The 23,149-nt window shown below is 47.9% G+C and overlaps 1 protein-coding gene across 6 annotated transcripts in view; it reads left to right on the top strand.

The window, feature by feature from the left end:
• The window catches only part of LRP4 (LDL receptor related protein 4), a 112,070-nt gene extending 88,921 nt beyond the window's left edge, over positions 1 to 23,149 (top strand). For 5 of the 6 annotated variants that reach the window (XM_050955222.1, XM_050955224.1, XM_050955225.1 and 2 more), the window contains 18 exons: positions 151 to 340; positions 602 to 733; positions 1,491 to 1,631; positions 2,676 to 2,762; positions 2,980 to 3,151; positions 3,251 to 3,413; positions 3,691 to 3,916; positions 5,162 to 5,465; positions 5,977 to 6,195; positions 6,591 to 6,725; positions 6,935 to 7,043; positions 7,367 to 7,511; positions 10,629 to 10,742; positions 11,085 to 11,208; positions 12,885 to 12,952; positions 13,509 to 13,596; positions 17,225 to 17,366; positions 19,353 to 23,149. In XM_050955222.1, the coding sequence (XP_050811179.1) occupies positions 151 to 340; positions 602 to 733; positions 1,491 to 1,631; positions 2,676 to 2,762; positions 2,980 to 3,151; positions 3,251 to 3,413; positions 3,691 to 3,916; positions 5,162 to 5,465; positions 5,977 to 6,195; positions 6,591 to 6,725; positions 6,935 to 7,043; positions 7,367 to 7,511; positions 10,629 to 10,742; positions 11,085 to 11,208; positions 12,885 to 12,952; positions 13,509 to 13,596; positions 17,225 to 17,366; positions 19,353 to 19,688 (2,895 nt within the window). In that variant the 3' untranslated portion in view covers positions 19,689 to 23,149. Of the gene's footprint in view, positions 1 to 150; positions 341 to 601; positions 734 to 1,490; positions 1,632 to 2,675; positions 2,763 to 2,979; positions 3,152 to 3,250; positions 3,414 to 3,690; positions 3,917 to 5,161; positions 5,466 to 5,976; positions 6,196 to 6,590; positions 6,726 to 6,934; positions 7,044 to 7,366; positions 7,512 to 10,628; positions 10,743 to 11,084; positions 11,209 to 12,884; positions 12,953 to 13,508; positions 13,597 to 17,224; positions 17,367 to 17,978; positions 18,048 to 19,352 lie in introns of all 6 variants that reach the window. The other variant, XM_050955226.1, reaches the window with a different exon arrangement.

The raw sequence follows: 23,149 nt of genomic DNA, 5'->3' as shown, positions 1-23,149 counted from the left end.
CGCCAACCTTTCCCACCTTGATGCTACCATTCCATTTACATATCACCTTTGTTGTTCTCCAAGCCCCATCCATTCTAGGGGATGATTGGAGGTGTGGGTGGAAGCACCACAATGTGATTTCCTGAGGACTTTTTTTGTGGGGGTTGACAGGTGCTGATTGGAAGCAATCTGCCCCACCCATTTGGACTTACTCTTTATGGTGAGCGGATCTACTGGACAGACTGGCAGGCCAAGAGCATCCAGAGTGCGGACAGAAGGACGGGGCAGGCTCGTGAAACACTGCAGGATAACTTGGAGAACCTCATGGACATTCATGTTTTCCACCGGCACAGACGTACAGGTATAGAGTCAGCCTCACTCCCATGGGGAGCTCTGAACTCATGCAGGCTCCTGCTGCCCTGCACATCTGGCGAGTGAGTGAGTGTGAGTGTGTGTATTGAATCCCTATTGGCCTCTTAAAGAGAGTGTGCTCCCATACCCGCAGCCTGCATTTCTACAGCTGTTGCCCACTTTGATAGTGACCCTCCCTCCACGAACCTAATGCTGAGCTCTCGAGTGTGTGCCTGGGCCTCATGGTTTTCTCCTTTTTCCCCCCCTCCAGTACTCACAGCATGTGGTGTTAATAATGGTGGCTGCAGCCACCTATGCCTCCTGGCTCCTCTCCCTAAAGGTTATAGCTGTACCTGCCCCACTGGTATCAACCTCCAAGCTGATGGCAAGACCTGCTCGTCTGGTAAGTTTCCTCTGTAGGGTTCTCACTGCAGTTGGATCTCAGGCTTCACGTTCCACTCCTGGCCCCTTGGCACAATTTATTGGATCCCACTCTTCAGGGGACTTGGGTTTGACTCCACCATCCTCGGCCCCTTGAGAAGCCCATGTAGTGCTCGTGCCCTCAGGACTGGTGGTAAAAGTCTGTGGGTTGGCTTAGGGTGCCCCAGGATGGGTGTGGGGAGATTAAACTGTCCAAAAGGAAAACTTCACCAACGTGATGCTATATGGTTCATCTGTATGTCAGTCTCTCCCATAGATCTGTCTTGAGTTTGAAGTGGGCTCAGCCCCTTCCTGGAATGGTGCTGTACTCTATAGTATAGCTGAATAGAGCCTACCCCTCCCCTCGCAGCCACCTTCCCTTTCAGTACCATGAAGAGTCTTGGCTTCAGGCTTTTGAAGCAATAACTCTGCATGGGTCCCATCTTGTTCTCCTCAATAGGAAAACTGGTTTCCATTCCCCCACAATTAACACTTCTATGAGGGCTTCCTCTTCCCATTCCAAAAGTAACTAGAGAACTGTTCTGTGTTATTCACTGGAGTGGGAGAGTCTTTCTGCTTGTGGTATTTCAGATCTAAGACCTTCCCTTCTCCTTAAAGGCTGAAGCTGTCTCTTGGGTGGCTCAAGGATATGATTCAGCAGACGGTGCCCCAGGGGCAATTGGCTTGACCTTCTCCCTGCCGTTCACTGACACTCTTGGTCTATCCTCAACTTTCTGCAGGGATGACCAGCTTCCTGATCTTTGCCAGAAGGACGGACATCCGCATGGTCTCCTTGGATATCCCGTATTTTGCAGACGTCGTTGTCTCAGTCAATGTCACTATGAAAAACACCATTGCCATTGGGGTAGATCCCCAGGAAGGTCTGAACTGCCTTGTATATCTAACCACATTCAACACTGGTTATTACAGGGCTGCAGCTCTCAATTGGCGGTCTGTCACCGAGGGAAGGCACTGCCAGTGGTTCACTCAGTGTCATAAAGGTGGACAGATGTAGGCTCCTGTTTCTCCAATGCATGCTGCATAGATTCCCTTCCTTCACCACTGTTGTGATTCTAAGACAGGCTCCAGCTGGCTGATGTGCAGGGCTAAAACCCCAACTAGCTGGAATAAGCTGCTTGGTCCACTGAGACAGGCTCACATAGTCTGAATTTAAATAATTTGCTCTATCTAAGTCTTGTTAATGTAAAGAGAGCTGGGCTGGTGGCTGTTGGTTTACACTAAGGGCTTGTGTACGCTCGAAATGCTACAGCAACACAGCTGCAACTGCGCTGCTGTAGCATTTCAAGTGTAGACACTCACTACAGTGATGGAAGGGGTTCTCCCATCGGCATAGGTAACCCACCTTGCTGAGAGGCGCAGCAGCTCAGTTAACAGAAGAATTCTGTCTGTTGCTCAGGGCTGCAGATTTTTCACACCCCTGAGCAATGTAACTGGTTTGACTTTAAGTTTGAGGATTGATCTGGCCTGTGTATCTGGCATATGTCTGGGTTGAACCCCATTTTGTGTGGTGGGTTAGAATGTCTGACTCTTGTCCTTTGGGACCCTCCTGAAAACCAGACATGGGTCTGATTATGCTATTAATCAGTAACATTTTAAATAATAAACTGCATTGTTCTGTACAGGGACCCTTTCAAGAGCAGCTGGGAGCTCCCCAGAGGCAGTGCTCCTCACCATTCACTATGGCACCTCCCTCTGGGAGAGGCTGGAGCTGGAGGAGCTGTGGCTTTTCTATCCCTTTAACTGAATTACTGTGGCTCTGTGTCCTGTGGTGCTGGACACTGACAGACCACTGATTGCATGACCCTGCTGCTCTTCAGAGTAATCCAGGTGCCTATAATCTCAAGGAGGCCTGGGGCTATTTGAAGGAGTTTGCTGATTTTTAATCTTTCCTATTTCCCTACCAGGAAAGGTTTACTGGTCAGATAGTACGCTGCGGAAAATCAGCAGGGCTGCCCTGGATGGCTCACAGTATGAGGACATCATCACCACAGGTGAGGGATGCTTTGTAGAGTGCACTATGTCTTCATGTGTTAGCCTGGAGGGAGATTCCTTGGGTTTCCAGCTCTAGAGAAGTCAGAGGTGGAAGTTCTGTAGGTATTGTAGGGGGAGGGCTCCCAGACTTGAGCGGTGAGCAGGGGTAATCCCCTGGGTTATCTGATTGATTGTTGAAGGATGAGAAGTTACCTTGGTACAATTCTGGTTTCTCAGGTCTGCTGACCACAGATGGGCTAGCAGTGGATGCTATTGGCCGCAAGGTATATTGGACAGACACGGGAACCAATCGGATTGAAGTGGGCAACCTGGATGGATCAATGAGGAAGGTTTTGGTCTGGCAGAACTTGGACAGCCCAAGAGCAATTGCATTGTATCACGAGATGGGGTTAGTGCTGGCAGGGGACTGTCTTGAGGGAGGAGGCCTGGAGGCATTAACCTCTTTGCTGTTTCTCTGATGTGTTCTAGGCTTTCCTCTTTTTCCTAGATACATGTACTGGACAGATTGGGGTGAGAATGCCAAGCTGGAGCGCTCGGGCATGGATGGCTCAGGACGCCTGGTGCTGATCAGCAACAACCTGGGCTGGCCCAATGGGCTGGCAGTGGATAAGGCCGGGTTACAGCTGCTGTGGGCTGATGCGCACACAGAGGTTGGTGTCTTCTCTTCAATGATTCCTATGGGATTAACATTGGAGCCTTGGTATCCTAGAGGCCATTTCTGAAGCCCCTGGGTAAAGTGTCAGAAGAGAAAGGGACTGTGTGGAAGCACTCTGAGGCTTCCTTTGGGCTTGGGCCATTGGGGATGGTGGACCAGAGCCATGTTGCTTGCTTGGACTCCAGTCCCAGCTTCATGCATGCTTGTCTTTGCTCAGGACATTATCTAAGGGAAAGGACTGAGCAGGGCGTTCCTTCTTGCCCCTTCTCTAGCGCATTGAGGCTGCAGACCTAAATGGTGCAAACCGCCACACCCTGCTGTCCCCAGTGCAGCATCCCTATGGTCTCACCCTACTGGACTCATACATCTACTGGACTGACTGGCAAACCCGCAGCATTCACAGGGCTGACAAGGACACCGGTGCCAATGTCATCCTGGTGAGGGCAAACCTGCCCGGCCTGATGGACATTCAAGCTGTTGACAGGACACGACCACTTGGTGAGTTTCCTGGCTGCCTTGGAGCCGAGAGCATCATCAGGCCTTCATGACTAGAGGGGCCTCTGGAAGCTGTCATTGAGAGGGATCTTCTGGTGTTTCAGTGGGAGATCATGCAGGGCCGAAAAAAAATTCCTTCTCCGACCTTAGTCCCTCACCCAACCCCCTCCCACAGTAATTGACTGTTTCCATCATCCACCCAGGTACACAGTCTTGGTGTCATTTTTTATTCCTGCTTTCCCTGCTCTCCTTACATTGAGGCTGTCACTCAGTCTAGCCCATTCTCAGACACAGCAAATACTTAAGTCTACTGCTGCTAAACTGTTGCTTTCATCACATCCTCTTCCTCCACTGTCTCCTTGGCAGTGTAAAATTCCTTACCCTACCCTTCTGGGGCCTGCACAACCATCCCCTCTCTCCAGTTCATTTCCCATTCTCACCATTCCCTCACTTGCTGGCTTGGTTCACTGGAATGTGTCTCCTTACCTTCTCCTACAGGCAGCTCTTGGCCTTTTCTCACATGACTGGAACATCCTCCCTAACACTGTGCAACCCCATTCCCTCCTCAAGATGTGCTGCTTTTGGTCAGCATCCCAGTCCCACTCCCTCATGTTTGCTCCAGCCCTGGCACTGCCCTTGTCCCATACCTTTTGCGTTCCCCCTTGCTTCTGCTGGACTTTCCTCCCTTACACTAAATATATATAGATTTATTAATTAAAGTCTGACTACTCCCATGTTAAAACTAAATATGCAAACCCACTAAGAAGCCCATTAGTTTAATGTGGGCCTCCCTAGCACCCCTGCTGCATGTGTCTAACTTAGAATGGAAACTTCTGGGCCAGACTGGCTAGGGGTGGCTTATTATGCCACTCCTGCACTCTTCCCATCTAGGGTCTTGTTGCTGCTATTGCAAATAGCAGAGCTAAACTGGAATCACATGATCCTCAGCTGGCCAATGGAAACCAGCTGTTTGCTGTTTCTTCCATTGGGAAATTCTGATATCAAGGGGTACAGGCCAGGGGGCTATCCCTACTGGACCCCCCACATCCACTGATCCCTGCAGAGCACAGTTGAATCTTTGGGTAAATGTCCTTTTGTGGTGACCTACAATCTAGTCCTAGCAAGGGTGTGATTGGAATGAAATCAGCTGCCAGTGAATTGTGTGTTCATGCCCTCTAAAGAGATGGAAGGCTTAGGTCTCTGGGAACATGGAGTCAGGCTGATTTTTCCTCTCCCGTTTTCCCAAAGGCTTTAACAAGTGCAGCACAAGGAATGGTGGCTGCTCCCACCTCTGCCTGCCCCACCCTGCTGGCTTCTCCTGTGCCTGCCCCACTGGCATCCAGCTGAAGACCGATGAGCAGACCTGTGACCCCTCTCCAGAGACCTATCTGCTCTTCTCCAGCCGTGGCTCCATCCGACGCATCTCACTGGACACAAATGATCACACTGATGTGCATGTCCCTGTCCCAGAGCTGAACAATGTCATCTCTCTGGACTATGACAGCGTGGATGGCAAGATTTACTACACAGATGTCTTCCTTGATGTCATCAGGTAGGTGCCCAGGGGTAAGTGGCTGCTGGGCACCCAGCCGCTCAGGCTGAGTTTTTTTGCATTGTTGGCTGCTCTTATAGATTAGACTTTCCCAGTAGGTGGAGGTGGTTCCTGCCTGAAGGCCTGGGAATGTAGTAATGGTGCAGAGAAATCATGATTGGTGTAGAGAAAGTAGATAAGGAAGTGTTGTTTACTACTTCTCATAACACAAGAACTAGGGGTCACCAAATGAAATTAATAGGCAGCAGGTTTAAAATAAAGAAGACAGGATACTGGGCTAGATGGACCTTTGGTCTGATCCAGTAGGGCCATGCTTATATTCTTATGTTCTTACGATACTTGCTGACAGCACACAGAGCAGTTTGTGTTACTGAACTAATTGTTGGAGTCTTCATAGTAACTGGGAGTAGGGTCTGGTGGTCCCATTGATAGAGAAGAATGGCACAGGGAGACTTGAAGTATCATGAGGAGCCCTCTTATGCCTTATCCTATTTGGCACTGATTCCCCCAGGCGGGCAGACCTGAACGGCAGCAGCATGGAGACGGTCATTGGTCATGGACTGAAGACGACGGATGGCTTGGCAGTGGACTGGGTTGCCAGGAACCTATACTGGACGGATACAGGTCGCAACACCATTGAAGTTGCCAGACTGGATGGCAGCTGCAGAAAAGTTCTTATTAATAACAGCCTGGATGAACCCCGAGCAATTGCTGCCTTTCCAAAGAAGGGGTAGGTCTAGAGCGAAGTGGAGGGGAAGATGGGGGAGGTTAGGTTGTACAAGGCCAGTTCAGTGGGAGGGAGATCTGTGAGAAAGGATGGATGTGTGGTCTGAGTCTGGCAGGTTTCCAGAGACTGGGCTGCCTGTGCATGGAGTGGGATGATGTTAGCAACTGGGAAAGAGTTAGGTCCAGCTGGGAGTGATGGGGGCCAAGACTGGAAAAATAGGGTGCGATAAATGAACAAAACTGGAGCTTTTGGTAAAAAATGTAGACTCAGCTGTTTTAGTCTACAAGTAAAGCTTTTAGTGGACTTAATAATGCAAAGTCTCAAACCTGTCCCTCTGCCTCCTCCCCCATTTCCCCAGGGGCTTACCCATCTCTTGCATCTGCCTTGTCTCTGTTCAGGTACCTCTTCTGGACGGACTGGGGTCACGTTGCTAAAATTGAGCGGGCAAACTTGGATGGCTCTGAACGCAAAATTCTAATCAACACTGACCTGGGCTGGCCCAATGGACTGACGTTAGACTATGATACTAGAAGGTCAGTGCAAGAGTGGGAGTGATGCTGTCATACCCAGGAGAACTGAGTAAGATATGTAGTGCACCTGAGCCTTTTTAGCTCGATCCTCTGAAGTGTTTTGCCTGATGTGAGGCATCTTGGGCTAGTGAGTGACTCAGAAGAGAGGAGTGCGAGTATGCGTGAAAACTAACCGTGGGGCTTGGTCTCATCTCTTTTCCCTGTCTGTACAGGATTTACTGGGTGGATGCACATCTTGACCGTATCGAGAGTGCTGATCTCAATGGGAAGCTACGCCAGGTGCTGGTCAGCCAGGTGTTGCACCCCTTTGCCCTGACACAGGTAAAGAGGAGCCCGCGGGTAGTGGTGAATGCAGTGGCTGCTGTACAGCCAGGCTCCCTAGGGGATAGTACAGACTGCTTGGGTATATATGGGGTAGTGAGGGATCTGGTGTGTGCCTCTCTGGTTTGGGATTTACCTAAGGCTATTCCTACGCTACACGGCTCGAGGAGGTGGGGGAAGCATCTGATTGACATTGAGAAGAGGGAAGTTAGGCTGGGAAGGGGCTTTGTCTGTAGCCCTAAGCCCCATGAATACTCTTCTGTGTAGTTCCTTTATATACGTGGCCAAGTGCTCTAATGTCTTTGATTTTTCCCTCTGAGCAGCAGGACAGGTGGATCTACTGGACTGACTGGCAAACTAAATCTATCCAGCGAGTGGACAAATACTCAGGCCGAAACAAGGAAACTGTCCTGGCCAACGTTGAGGGGCTAATGGATATAATTGTGGTCTCCCCACAAAGGCAGACAGGTATATGGGGTGATCCTAATTGCTGCCTCTGGTGGTTGGCACCAAGCAGGCTGCAGGTATCCTGGCATATTTAATGAGCGCAGAGTCTACCCAGAGAGCCCTTTCCCTCTGTGTGCCCTACAAACTGTGACTCTTCCCTCAGTCATGTTGGGGCACATTCTCTGCTTCTCTGAGATTTCAGCTGAGGAAGCCTATGTTACAACTTCCTTATAGCTGCCTGTCTTTCCTCATTCAGGAAGGGCAGGCAGGGAAAAAGGGGAAGAGGAGTTCCACGGTATATCTAGAATACATATTCTTTTTCTGAGATCCAGAAGGAGGTGAGAGGAAGGCCCATTGAAAGTTTCTGGGTGAAGATAAGGGGGGAAAAAAAACCAGGAGCAGTGTCATGGTAGGAGACTACTACAGACCACCATCAGGAGGAGATGAAGCACGTCCAGAACAAATAACAGAAATACTAAAACACAAGACCTGGTAGTAATGGGAGACTTGAACTACCCAGATATCTATTGTAAAAGAAATACAAAATGACCAGTAATTTCATGGAACGTGTTGGGGACAACTTCTTGTTTCTGAACGTGGAGGAAGTAACCAGGGGGACTATCAGTTTAGCCTTGAGTCTTATTAATGGAGGAATTGGTTGCAAATCTGAAGGTGGAAAGCAACTGGGCTGAAAGTGATCATAAAGTGGTAGATTTCATGAGTCTAAGGAAAGGAAGGAGTGCGAGCAGCTGAATAAGGGCGATGGACTTAAAAAAAAAAAATCATACTTTAACCAACTCAGAGAACTGGTAGGTAAGGTTCAATGGGAAGAAACTCTGAGAGAAAAAGGAGTTTTGGAGAGCTGGTAGTTTCTCAAAGAGTTTGTTGTTGCTCCATTGATATTGCCTATCTCGATGTGAAGGAAAGATAAGAAGAATAACAAAAGGCCAATGGCTCTATCAGGAGTTCTTTAATGACCTGAAAATCAAAAAAGAAACCTACAGAAAGTGGAAACATGGACAAATTGCTAAGGATGATTACAAAACAATAACACAAGCATGTAGGGACTAAACCAGAAAGGCTAAGGAACAAAAAAAGTTATACCTGGCAAGTGACATAACAGGCAATAAGAAAAGGTTCTATAAACAGGGTAGGAGCAAGGGAAAGATGAAGGAAAGTATAGACCTCTATTTAGCAGGGAAGGAGAGCAAATATCAGACAATTGGAAAAAGACTGAGGTGTTTCATCCCTATTTTGCTTCGGTCTTCACTAAAAGAATTAATTATGACCAGATGCATCACACAATTGATATTAATAACAAGAGGGAAGGAACACAAGCCAAAATAGAGAGAGATCGGGTTAAAGAACATCTAGATAAATTTTAGATATTCAAGTTGGCCGGACCTTATGAAATTCATTCTAGTGTCTGTAAGGAACTAGCTGAAGCAATTTGGAAACAGTAAGCAATTATTTGAGAACTCATGGAGGGGAGGGGGAGTTCCCGGAGGACAGGAGAAGGCAAATATAGTATCTGTCTTTAAAAAGGGAACAGAGGACTTGGGGAATCATAGACCAGTCAGCCTAACTTTGATACCTGGAAAATATCCTGGAAGAAATTATTAAACAATGAGTTCAGACTCATAGACTTTAAGGCCAGAATGGACCACCATCACGATCATGTAGTCTGACCTCCTGCACACCCCAGTCCACAGAACCTCACCCACCTGCCCTATGCCCATAACCTCTGTCTGAGTTATTGAAGTCCTCAAATCTTGATTGAAAGACTTCAAGTAACAGAGAATCCACCATTTACTCTAGGTCACGTGTCTCAAATTCAAATGACCACAAGGGCCACATGAGATCTAGTGCATTGGTCCGAGGTCCGCATCACTGACACCCCCACCGTCACTGCACCTTGCCCTGCCCCCACTCTGCCTCTTCCCTGAGGCCCTGCCCCTGCCTCGCTCTTCCCACCCCTTCCCTGCCCATTTCCACCCCCATCCCCGAAGTCCCCACCCCAATGCCGCCCCTTCCATGTCACCAAGGGATGGAGGAGGGGTGCAGGGTGTGGCGGGGGCTCAGGGCAGGGAGTTGGGGTGCAGGAGGGGTGTGGGATGCGGCGAGGGGCTCAGGGCAGGGAGTTGGGGTGCAGGAGGGGTGTGGGATGCGGCGAGGGGCTCAGGGCAGGGAGTTGGGTGCAGGAGGGGTGCAGGGTGCGAGCTCTGGCCCGGTGCTGCTTACCTAGAGCAGCCCTGGGGTGGCAGCGGCACGCATCGGGGCCAGGGCAGGCTCCTGGCCCCACACCACACTGCTCCAGGAAGCAGCCAGAACCACGGCCCCTGAGGGAGCGGGGGTGGGCACAGGGCTCCGCTGCTGCTCCTCCAAGTACCTCCCATGAAGCTCCTATTGGCCACGGTTCCCTGTTCCCGGCCAATGAGAGCTGCTGGGGGCGGTACCTTGAAGTGAGGCAATGTAGGAGCCCTCTGCCTCCCCCCCTTCATCCAGTGCTGCCAGCTGCTTAAGGGAGCGGCAGGGGGCTCGCGGCGCCACGGGGGGCAATCCCGCGGGCCGATGTAGTTTGCCCACCCCTGGCCTGGAGATGGGCAGAGGGGTGAGGGGACCATGGCGGGCTGCACAGAAGAGCCCCACGGGCTGTGTGTTTGAGACCCCTGCTCTCGGTCAGACCAGCAAGTGACCCATGCCCCATGTTGCAGAGGATTGCCAATCTGACCTGGGCATTCCTTCCCAACCCCAAATATGGCGATCAGTTAGATCCTGAGCATGTGAGCAAGACCCTCCAGTCAGAGACCTGGGAAAGAATTCCCTGTAGTAACAGTCTATTCCTAAGATCTATCTGTTTGACTGCATTGGTTGGGCTCCTCTCTGCTGATTCCTAGAAGATTCTAGCCCATTTTTGACATGGTTATTGTAATCTGCTGGTGCCTGACTCTCTCTCCATCATTCTCTCAGCACTGTGGGGTAGAGGGGTTGGTTCATGTGGCACAGAAATTCCTTGGCCTCCTGGGCAGTCTGTCTTGATTGAGAGGGAAGTGAGTCTGCTGCCCTTGTGTACTGAACTCCATCAAGGCCTCACCTGATCACCTGCTCCAGGTTTAATGTCTTGGTTGTCTCCTTCAGGTACAAATGCCTGTGGAGTGAATAATGGAGGCTGCACCCATCTCTGCTTCGCCAGGGTTTCTGACTTTGTTTGTGCATGTCCAGATGAACCTGACGGACGACTCTGCTCCATTGGTGAGTTCAGAGAGGTTCTCTGGGGTAATAGCATCCATATATGAACCACTGCCAGCGCTCTCACCCTGGCCTATAGAATCTCCTGTTGAGAAGCAGAGTATCTGGGAGGTCTCCACAACCTACAAAAGTCCCTACAACGTTCTATACTGTAAGGCAAGCAGCTGTGAGCTTCAAATATCTTTCTTACATTGCTTCCTGCTAGAAAGAATGGGCATGGGGTGTCTGAGCTCTGTACACAAATTCTTGGTCTCACTATTTAGGAAGTGATCTGTGGTCTAGCAAATTTCTCCATCTCTCTCACAAAACTGGGCTCTTATTTATTTTTCTGTCTCTATTGTTTAGTTCCTGGCATGGTGCCCCCTATTCCTGAAACAACCAGTGTGAGCGAGAGGAGCCAGACCTCACCTGGCAGATCAGGCTCCTCAACGACCAAACCCCACACATCCCTGGAAGTAACGGAAGTAAAGTGAGTGACTTTGCAGCTTGCAATCTGGACTTGAGAGTTAAATGCAGGATGCGCATGTCCCCTTCACCTTCCTATCACACCTCCCCAAGATGGAGTGAGACCATACAACCTCAAGACACCCTCTAAATAGCCACAGAAGACCCTGTCTGTGAAGGCAGAGGCTCGCACTAGACCCCTGCAAATCTGTGGATATCCGAGGACCACTTTTGCAGATTGGATTCAGATTAAAATGTTGTATTCACGCAAGGCTCTAAATATAGGATCTCAAAGGTGAGGAAGCAGCTGTCTGCAGCTCATAGCCTGTGAGGCTGCTGCTTCCCTGCCTTCTAGATCCTATATTCTATCTCCCTGCTTCATACAGAGAAAGGAGAGGTGATACATCAAGAAAGCCAGCAAAACCCCCCAGGCTCCTATTGACACAGTTTAAGCAGCCAAGCAATTTAGGAAACTCCTGACTTCAGTATTGCCGTATCAGGTCAGTTGGAGGGGGAGGCAGCTGCTTCTGCAAAGTAAGTCAGGAAGCCTTAGATCAGGAAGCATCTGTCTGCAACTCATATCTCCTCCCCTTGTATGGGGGCAGGAAGGGGGGAGGAATACAGGATCTAGAAGGTGAGGAAGCAGCCTCATAGGCTATGAGTTGCAGACAGCTGCTTCCCTGCTTTTGAGATCCTGTATACAGTACACTCACACACAGACGTTCCTCCTTAGAGGCATTGTGAGATAGCGTGCTTCTGGTGCGGCTGCAGATACAAGACAGAATGCAGATTGTGGGTCGGATACAACTTGATTCTTTCGGATGTGGATCCACATTTTTGTATCTCTGGAGCTGGCATGGGCTGCATAGGCCTTGCTACCCACTTCATTCAAATGTGCTTGCTAGCCTGATTGACTGTGCAAGGTGCAGGAATCCTCTTGACTCTGCCAATGGTACCCTGTGCTTCACATGTATGACTGCTGAACTCTTAACTTGGAGAATGGTTCCCATGGGATGGGGTGGGAGCTCCATTGCTTTGATCATTTTAAACTAGACTGGGCAGAGCCCTGGGAGCAGTCCTGCCTTGACCCTGAAGGGATGGCTAGGATAGGACCAAACAGCGTGTCTGAAGGTCTGTCTTTTATGATTCAATGCATAGAAAGTATTTTCTGCCATTCTCCCTTGGCCTACTTTTCTCCCCGCCCAGCAGGGAGAGCTCTTCCATCGCATTGGGTTATTAACTCCAAGCAAAGACATACCACTTTCTTTTTGCTGGGAATAAAAATCCTTGCAGACATTTTTTTCTCTGCAGAGCTGGCTTTTCTTTTGATCCTTTCCTGAGAGGTTAGCATTATGTAGAGGGAAGGGGAAGAGTGACTGCTCAGCGCTAATGCCTTTTCTTGAATATGTCCCATGCACAAGCTGTCCAAAGATTCCAGCTTCACTTGTAGTGAGACAGAAGAATGTGGACACTCTAGGATCTACGGAGTTAGGTCCAGAGAAACCTCTCGCATCTGGGTAGGAGGGTATACTTGAGTAGGCAAAGGAAGCTCTTGTCATAGTGCCCCTTTTCTACCCCCCAGCTTACCCTCCATTCCCAGCTGCAGCCTGCCCTATCCTACATGGCTCCATCCATGCCCAGAAGATGACTGGCTGCTCTGTGCAATGAGATGATAACTGTGTGTGTCTTTGTGCCCTTCAGCTGCTCTGACAAAGATGTTGGCCAAGGCCTGTGCAACCGGAAGAATGAGGCAGTACTGGCAACAACAGGTGAGTTGTTCTTCCTTACCTTCTGCTAGCTGAACATTTCTTCCAGGTTATGCCAGGGCCTTTCACTCCAAGGTGTTCAGGACTCAAATGTGACCTTCTTCAATCTCATTCTGAGCAAGACAAAATCAGTCATGCGCTCTTTCAGTCCCAAGCAGGCTCTTCCCCAGGTGGCCAGAGGAGAGGATTTTAGTTTGAAGGACAGCAGAGTTCCCCAGCCCCCAAATTCATCACTCAGGCGGAACAAGCTTAGTTCCCATAGGGTGCTTTCCCCCTTAAGTATGGTTGGTGAGGAAGACTGACCCCATAGCAGGGAGTAACCTCATAGCAGAAGGGGGTTAACTTGCCCTTCTTTGAGAAATAATATCACCCCTACTTCAGAGGTCTTCTCCAGATTCCCTGAGGGGGAGAAAATGGGCTCAAGCTGTGCCAAGCTCCACCCTAGAGTTGGGCTGCTAAACCACAGTACATAGGTGTGTGCACACACAGCTACGCTAGTTTAGAACATAGTCCAGTGGCATAGAAAGGGCCTCCTCTCACCCTTGCTGTTCTTTTTCAGGAGAAGGGCTGCATGTCAGCTACATTATTGGAGGCCTCCTCAGTGTCTTGGTCATTCTGCTGTTTATTGCTGCTCTAATTATATACAGGTATCTGACTCCCCTCCCCCCCCTTCCCATCCTGTCCCTTTCTTCCCTGTTGCTGGTGAATTGAGTCTTGCGGTTGAAGGAGACTTTCAGCAGAGGTCCTTCATCACTGGGGATACAAGCATCTCATTATCTGGAAACCGTAATGACAACTATTTCATTTCATTTACAAAGCCCCCTGCACCACATGGACCTCAGGGAGCAGACTGAGCTGTTGGGCAGCCCTAAAGTTCTCCTCCTCCCTATAAAGAGCGTGTGGAAAGAGCCACTCCCTGCACGTGTACCCAGCCCTCCTGCTCCCTGCTCTTCAAAATCCTGTTTGGTTCTATGTTATAGAGAGTCTGGAAAATCATATGCAGGAGTGCAATGGAATTTGTATCACCATGGCATTGGACTTTGTCTAGTACAGGGGTTCTCAAATTTCATTGTACTGCGACCTCCTTCTGACAACAAAAATTACTACATGAACCCAGGATGGGGGACCGAAGCCTGAGCCCACTCGAGCACTGCTGCCCTAGGATGGGGGGCCAAAGCCTGAGCCATACTGCCCTGGGGGAAGGAGGATGACGGGGGCAAAGTCAAAGCCCAGGCAAAGAGCCTATAACCTGAGCCCCACCACCCAGAGCTGCAGCCCTTGGGCTTCAGCTTCAGCCCAGGGTGGTGGGGCTCGGGCTTCAGCAAGTCTAACACCAGGCCTGGTGACCCCATTAAAATAGGGTTGTGACCCACTTTGGGTCTAGTTTGAGGAATGCTGGTCTAGTAAATCTCCAATGCTTTCAGACAGCTCGTCTCTTAAGCTCTTCCAGAACATGACCCTCATCTAAGGGGCACTTGTTTCCCTCTACCGGTCTCTGTCTCTGTCAAGTCCATGACCTGATTCTGCTCTCATGGGTTTTACACTAATATGACTTAATTGCCTAGTAGTGGAGTCACCTCTGACTTATACTGGTTTAAGCGAGAGACAACTTGAGTGCATTGCACTGGTGCATGGTGGCTTTACAGGCAGCTTAAGGGAACACCTGTACCTGATGAAACAGGCTCTCCTCTGGCCTGAGGGAACAAACAGATCATTGGTACTTTCTGGTCACTGGGTTGGGGCCTTGTCTGTAGAAATGGACCTTTTGACAATAGGACCCTATCTCTCTACTGACAGAATTATAGAAATGTAGGGCTGGAAGGGACCTCAAGAGGTCATGTAGTCCAGTCGTCTGCACTAAGACAGGACCAAGTAAATCTAGACTGTCTGTGACAGGTAGTTTTTAAGAACAGAGTTAGACAAACTCATGGGGATTCCGCAACCTCCTTTGAGAACTTATTCCAGTGCTTAAATATTCTTATAGTTAGAAATTTTTTCTCACATCTAGCTAAAGTCTCCCTTGCTGCAGATTAAGCCTGTTATTTCTTCACCTACCCTCGGTAGTCATGGAGAACATAATCCATGAAGTCCATAATCCTTAATCTGCTGCTTTCACTTCTTCATTTCCTTATAATCATTCATATTTCCATATAATCAGTCATAGTCCTCTTTATAATAGCCCCTAACATATTTAAAGACTGTTATCAGGTGCCCCTATGTCTTCTTTTCTCAAGACTAAACATACCCAGTTTTTTTTAAACCTTTTGTCACTGGTCAGGTTTTGTAAACCATTTATCATTTTTGCTGCTATCCTGTGGACACTCTCTCCAATCTATCCACATGTGGTACTCAAAACTGGACACAGAACTCCAGATGAGGCCTCACCAGTACCAAGTAGAGCAGAATAATTCACCCCGTGTCTTACACATGACATTCCTGTAAGTATACTCCAGAAAAATATTAGCATTTTTCACAGTGTATCACATTATTGGCTCTCATTCAATTAGTGATTCACTATAACCGCCCCAGTCCTTTTCAGCAGGACTGTCCCCATTTTGTTGTTGTGCATTTAATTTTTCCTTCCTAAACGTAGTACTTTATACTGGTATTTATTGAATTTCATCTTGTTGATTTCAGTTCAATTTGTCAGCCATTTAGAATTTTAAACTTGCCCTGCAAAGTACTTGCAATCTGTCACAGCTTGTTGTCATCCTCAAATTTTATAAGCATACTCTCCACTCCATTAAGAGAGTTGTTTAATTAAAATATTGAATCGTACCAGACCCAGAATGATACTACCCATGTGGGACCCCATTAGATATGTCCCTCTACTTTGATAGTGACCCATTGATAACTACGATTTGAGTATGGTCTTTCAACAAGTTGTACACTTTATAGTAATTTAATCACATTTCCTTATTTTGCTGATAGGAATATAAAGTGGGACTGTGTCAAAAGCCTTATGAAAATCAAGATATATCATGAGTATTGCTTCCTCTCTATTCACTAGACCAGTAACCCTGTCAAAAAGGAAGTTAGTTTGGTTTAGCATGATTTGTTCTTGACAAATCCATTTAAACTATTCCTTGTAACCCTGTTCTCTCCTAATCCAAGTTGGGCTGACTGCTCTATAATTCTCTAGGTGCTCTGTGTTTCTCCTTTTTAAATATAGTTGCTATGTTTCCCCTTTTCCAGTCAAAAGGGACCTCACCTGTTCTCCATCAGTTCTCAAAGATAATTGGTAACAGTTTCGAGATTGCTTCAACTAGTTACTTAAGGACACTAGGGTGAATGTCATCAGGCCTAGCCAACTTGAATACATCTCACTTGTCTAAATATTCTCTAATCTGTTCTTTGTCTATTTTGACTTGTGTTCTGTCCCCTTTGTTGTTAAATTAATTCTATTAAGCATCTGGTCACAATAAACCTTTTTAGTGAAGACTGAAGCAAAGTAAGCATTAAATACCTCAGCTTTCTGGAGTTCTCTGTTAGGTCTCCTTCATCACTAAGTAGAGGACCTACACTTTCATTTGTCTTTCTCTTGCTCTTAGTGTATTGATGGAACCTCTTCTTCTTATTGCCTTTTATGTCCCTTGCTAGGTGTAACTCATTTTGTGTCTTAGCCTTTCTGACTTTGTCCTTGCATGCTTGTGCTATTCTTTTGTACTCCTCCCTGGCAATTTGTCCATGTTTCCACTTTTTGTAGGTTTCCTTTTTGATTTTCAGGTCATTAAAGGCCCCTGATGGAGCCATACTATCCTCTTACTAGTCTTTCTATCTATCTTTCTTTACCATCGAGATAGTTTGCTGTTGCTCCTTTAATATTGTCTCTTTGAGAAACTACCAGCTTCCCTGAACTCTTTTTTTCTCTTAGAATTTCTTCCCATGGGGCCTTATCTACCAATTCTGAGTTGGTTAAAGTGTGATTTTTGAAGTCCATAATCCTTAATCTGCTGCTTTCACTTCTTCATTTCCTTATAATCATGAAGCCCATGGTTCATGGTCACTTTCACCCAAGTTGCCTTGCACCTTCAGATTAGCAACCAATTCCTTCCTGTTAGTTAGAATCAAGTCTAAACTAGCTGTGTCCCTAGTTACTGCCTCCACCTTCTGAAACAAGTTCTCCCCAACATATTCCAAGAATTTACTGGCATTTTGTGTTACCTTGCCAACAGATATCTGGGTAGTTAGTCTCCCATTACTACCAGGTCATGTGTTTTGGATATTTCTGTTATTTGTTCTTCCTCCTCCTCCTCCTGGTTTCTCCTTCTACAGACACAGGAAGTCTAAGTTCACAGACTCTGGCTTGGGGAACCTGACTTACAGTAACCCGTCATACCGGACATCTACCCAGGAGGTGAAGATTGAAACTATTCCCAAGTCGACCTTGTACAACCAGCTGTGCTATAAGAAGGAGGTAAGAGCTGCTAGTAGAGGCCTCAGGGACCAACTTCAAACTGTCCTAACATTACAAATCTATGTAAATAGTGAGAGAGAATTGTGCTTGGTTCTTGACAGGTACCTGAACCCCAAAAACATCCCCATCCCCAGAGCTCTCCACCATTTGTCCCAAAAAGATCCCTGGGATGGGAGAGGGCAGCTGCAGTAAGCTACTAAGCAAGACTCACAGGGCTTAACTAGCAGCATCTCTCAGTCCCTCATTGTGTCTCAGTTGCACATACCTGCCTTAGGCTCCAACTTTCCCCTCCATTCCTGTAGTCTCCTGTGTCCCTTTTACAGTGTTGCTGGCCGCCAGGCTATTGAGTTTAAAGGGAAAATTCTACCTTTGGACTCATGTTCCTTGGCTGAGTCCTGTCCTTCCCCACTCATCCTAACGCTGCTCTGGGCAGTCAGAGAACCAGGAAGACTCTGGCTAGAAAGGACGCAGCTCTTGTCTATGCACCGTGTGGAGGGGTAGGGTGGAGAGAAGAACTGAAAATGCTGATGACCAGGGCATTGGTATGGGCCCCATATAGGGCTGTATCTTTTTTATCATGTAGCACTTAGTTTCTCCTCTTTGTTTCCTCAGCAACTTTCTCATCCCCCTGATAGCTTCTCATCTTTCTCCTTCTGATTTCTGCTCACATCCTCATGTCAGGTATCACTGCACTGTTTGTATGTGGGTATGTGTATGTGTGAGTGACCCCCACCTTCCTCACTCCTGCAGCACTGAAAGGCTCTAACACTGTCATGTACTAATTGCTGCTCGGCTGGCTTCCCATGTGTCTGCCTTTGTGCCTTTGAACTAGCTCAACTACCTCCCTTGGCTGAGGATGGAGAGGGAATTTTCTAGCACAGGTCCTTTGGTTGTGTGGCTAAGGGTTTGCAGTTTATGCCACTTAAAGAAAATAATTTACCTGGGGGCATTTGTTATGATTCTTGAAGATCCTAGAGACGGATAAGGCCGGTTATACCACTGACACCCTTTCCCAGGGGCCAGAATAGGATTCTTCCATATAGGACAATTTTTAGTGATATTGTTTTAAATGCCCCAAGAAATAGATCCCCCAACCTTTCCTCTGTATTTCACAGCCTCCAGTACCCCACTGTCAGAATGATTTCCCTGAGATTCACTCTAAATCTTTCCCATTTTTTTTCTTAGTCCCATTGCTTAGATATACCCACGTGTCACACACACAATTCTTCTCTCCTCAGGGAGGTTGTTCACAAACACCTATCAGATGCCTACACCCATGCCTCTTTAGTCATCACTGAGCCAAGCTAGACAGAATTCATTCTCTGCTCATAACTTTGTCCCTCCAGCCCTCTGATCATTTCTGTTGTTCTTCTCTATACTTCCTCCATTATTTTTGTTGCAATGAGGTGCTCAAACCCAACACAGTAGCCCAGGTGAGCTGTCTCAAGATGTGTGTAGATGTCAACTTGCTTCTCCCTGCTCTGGGATATAAAGCCACTGCATATGCATCTCCCAAACTGATTAACCTTTTTAGCAGCCTTATCCCATTGAAAACTCCTACCTGATTTCCTGCCTACTGCCCTTGAGTCTCTCTTGGCTATTCCTGCTTCCCAGATTTCTCCTTCCTATTCAGGCTCTGGCTCTAGTATTATTCCTGCCCCCAAATAGCGTTGGCTCCATTTGTCCAAGTGAAGCAGAAGAGCCATCTTCCCTCTCCACTCCCCCCAACCCCCTCATGGATTGAAGGAGCCTGGAGATTGGAATGGGTATTCCTTTGAGGAGGGCTGGTGTGCTAGGCTGAGCATTGTGAGGGGGGAGCCTAGAATGGACTCTCCTGTCCTGATGGCAGCAACCAGTTACTCTTTTCATTGAGGGCCATCCCTTTGCTTGCTTCTTTGCCTGTCCTCATTCCAGCCGCTGCTTTGTTCTTAGGCTAGAAGTGACTGATGCTCTGCGGGTATTTGCATTCTGTTGTCTCCCTGCTAGGCTGGTCATGATCATTGCTACACCAAGGAAAAGATCAAGATTGTGGAAGGGATATGCCTCTTGTCCGGTGATGAGTCTGAGTGGGATGACCTCAAGCAGATACGGAGCTCCCGGGGAGGGATACTTCGGGACCATGTCTGCATGAAGACTGACACTGTCTCTATCCAGGCCAGCTCTGGCTCACTGGATGACACCGAAACTGAGCAGCTGCTGCAAGAGGAGCAGTCTGAATGCAGCAGTGTCAACACGGCAGCAGCCACCCCGGAACGACGTGGGTCACTCCTAGACACAGGCTGGAAACACCAATGCAAGCCCTCCACGAAGAGTGAGGTCTAAAGCATGCACTACCTTGGAGATGCCCAGCTCCTCCCCAGCCCCTGTTCCATATGAATGAGATGGGACTCATTCTGCCATGCTGGGAGAAGCCCAGAGACTAGCCTTCGTGTTGCAAGGAGCCCAGAGACTAGCTGCCTTTCAGCAAGGAGCCAGGCCCAGACTGTTCCGTCACGGCAGGGGGAAATGGACCCCAGAGACCCTTTTGGCTCATTCTCACTGTTTTGTGGTTTATTTATATGTTCCCTTTTCCGGGAAGCTGCCATGATAACTTCTGCAGTGACTCCTCTGGGCTGAGTCTAATTCAGATTATGTCCCCTCTGGCAATCTGCAAGTCCTGCACTGTCAAGCTCACAATTCATGCCTCTGGGAGAGCAGAGCTTCTGCACTGCCAGCTTCTTATCAGGCTCAGCACCTCTTGCCTCTGATTCATTCAGAGGCCAGCTCTGCTCTCTCTACATTAGGGAATTGGTGGAGGGCTGAAAGAGGGGACAATGTAGCAGCAGGTCACTTCTAAGGGGATAAAGAGAGCAACCGCAGCTGCTATGTTTCTTGTGATTGATGTCATTAGAATGTCACTGCCACTTTCCCCACATTCTGGCACATCTCTACAAGAGTGATGAAGCCTGGTGCTGGAGCATTGTGTCTGTTGCTGGCAACGGACACTGCTCCTAATCACTTTGTTGCTATCACCCACTTCAAAAAGTAACGGAAGGCAGATAGGACTCTCCTAACTGCTTTCAGTGTATATTGGAGTTAGAGCTGCCAGATCAGGGGACAGAGTATATTTTTACTGCTCTTAGCTCCACAGGCCTACTGAGAGGAAGAGAGAAAGTCTGGAGTCTGTTCCTTCTTTTACATCATCAACAAAACTGTTCATAAAGTTCCAATCAGAAAGTCAGCCAGTTACATTTGTGCAAACCCATGGAAGGCCATGGGTCTGACTAGATGTCACTGAGGGTCTGTTGTGGTCGGTAGAATCTTTTATTACTAGTGATGTGTGAAATGGGATGATTGGGGAAACCATTCTATTAGTAAACTGAGCCCATTTGACATGGAATCAGAGAAAATAACCATGGAGCTCTAGGGGCCATTTTTGAATAGTCACTTATCAACTAGAGAAGTGGCTCTCAAACTTTACTAGAGACCCCTTTCACATAGCAAACCTCTGAGTGTGACCCCCCCCTAGAAATTAAAAACACTTTTTATATATTTAACACTGTTATAAATGCTGGAGGCAAAGTGGGGTTTGGGGTGGAGGCTGACAGCTCGCAACCCCCCATGTAATAACCTCGCGACCCCCTGAGGGGTCCCGACCCCCAGTTTCAGAACCTATGAACTAGAGCTGTGCTTTAAGCTCCATTTTTTACTGGCAAATAATTCTTGCAGCAGTCTGTTCTTCCCCTCAGCTGTATGAGGATACAATTCTGTTCTGGCTCTGCAGTCTATGAGGCCTTTCCCTTATATCTGGCTCCCCTACACAGTTCATGATTATTTTCTTGCTGGGCCCTGGTAGCTTTCAGGTGTGTTTGGGCCTGGGTGCTGACTGGTGTCCCAGGCATGACATAGGCAACAGACATCCACATGCAATAGGGCTCATGGGAACCCACAGACAAACCACATATGAACTAGTCTCTGCAAATCCTCATTTTTTAGGAGGGAAGGAGAGAGCAGGGAAAGTGGGGTGTGGAAAACCCACACATCTAATTATTTGAGCTTCAAGAGAGACATCCCTGGCAGCATTTGAAGCTCTAGCGCTCTCCGGGCACAAAGGTCATTTAATAATCTCTTGACTTGCCACATCTAAAGGAGAAAACTTCTCCCCCTTCCAAAAAAGGGTTTAGTCCCCAAATTTCATTCATAGGAATTTTATCTAAGGTAAAAAATGAGATCCCAAGCCAGGTGTTTGGAAACAAAACTGTCCCAAGGAGGGATCTCTTATGACAATCCCAGCCTTGCCTTCTGCTGTGGAAAGGCCATGTGCATTCCCATCCATGGTGTAGAGAGGACCCAGCTGGCGCTAGGGATGCTGCATGGAGTGGTGATTTGGATGGGATACCCAGGCAATATTTTTTTTAATCTAGTGAACAGAGGAGAGTCCCTTCTGCTTCTGTTTAGCCTTAGCTCAAATCCCAGAAACCCTGGTACTGCCCAGAGCAAGTGGCAGTTACCAGCAGGCTTGCAATACTGCTTACACCCAGAGATACTGCTGCAGTTAGGACAGGGAAGGTTCATCTCAAATTTGCAAGCCAGGCCTGAAACTCCATCTATAACTTGCACCATTAGGCCTGGCTGGTGTGTGCTCATGTGGGAAGTGAGGGCTGGGGCTTGAGAATTTTCATGTTAATGTGGGACTCCTTCCTGCTCCTAGAATTAATATTTTAAAATTCTATTTTAATTTATTTGATTGGCTCTAGGCTAGGAGTTGTTGGTCCAGATGCCACCATTGCTTTGTGTGGTACTAGCTGCAGATGCGCTTTAGGACAGAGGCTCCAAGATGTGGATTCAGTGACGAGAAAGAGCAGCAGGAGCCAGAGCTTTGCCATCTCACTAACATGGACTTGGGCTAGCCAGGCTTCATCACACGGGCGAAAAAGCAAGGGCTCCAGTGTAGGAGGAAGACCACAGTTGAGAGGGAGCCTGTGTGTAGGGGTTAGGGAGGGCAGTAGAAGTAGCGGGGGGAAAACTAGCCGGTGTGGGAAAAGGCTCTAACATCCTGGGAGAACAACCCTACCTCTGCTCTCTCCTGATGAGCTATGTCAATGCATCACTCTGCACTGCACATTAAACATCCACCCATTCCTCTCAGTGGGGACTCAGTGGACCTGTAGAGATTATAGCTGCTTGAGTTAAGAATGCAGAATAGAAGGAAAAGCTCAATCAGTCTTTCCAACAGCTACTAGTGTTCAAACTCTGCCTGAAACTATGCACATTCCTACTCCTAGGAAGGAAACCTGTACATTCCAGCCCCAAGATCATTCACACAGCTACTCTCTAAACTTTCCCAGTCCCTTCCTCTCCAACCCCACCAGAGGTCATATGTCTGCTACATTGGGGAGATGGAGCAGTGAAATCTCCAGCAGCCCTAGTTCCACTACTGATGTGGCTGGTGGAGCAGACATAAGATTCCCCAATGTGAGCAAACAGCCTTTGAGATGCTGCCTAGGGGGTGCATTGCATTTTCCCATTCTGGGAAGGAAAAGTCCTTAATTGCATGAGGACTATACAGAATGTAGAAAGGTCAGAACTGGGGGATGATCTCTTGAGCACTGATTTAGTATGTAAAAAGCAAACTTCTGTCTCCTGTCTGTCCTGAGCTAATGGCAGTGATTCCTCTGCATTCTTGTGTAATGATTTTAATGTTACTCACTGGAGAGATTGGACTTTCTGGAGTTATTTAACCACTATGTTCAGTATTTTAGGAGTTGATAATTTAATATAAATTTAGCTTTTCTTAATCACTC

Source organism: Gopherus flavomarginatus, chromosome 5 (assembly GCF_025201925.1).
Source record: "Gopherus flavomarginatus isolate rGopFla2 chromosome 5, rGopFla2.mat.asm, whole genome shotgun sequence".
NCBI classification, from domain to species: domain Eukaryota; kingdom Metazoa; phylum Chordata; order Testudines; family Testudinidae; genus Gopherus; species Gopherus flavomarginatus.
This window is presented reverse-complemented; position numbering and strand designations above follow the sequence as displayed.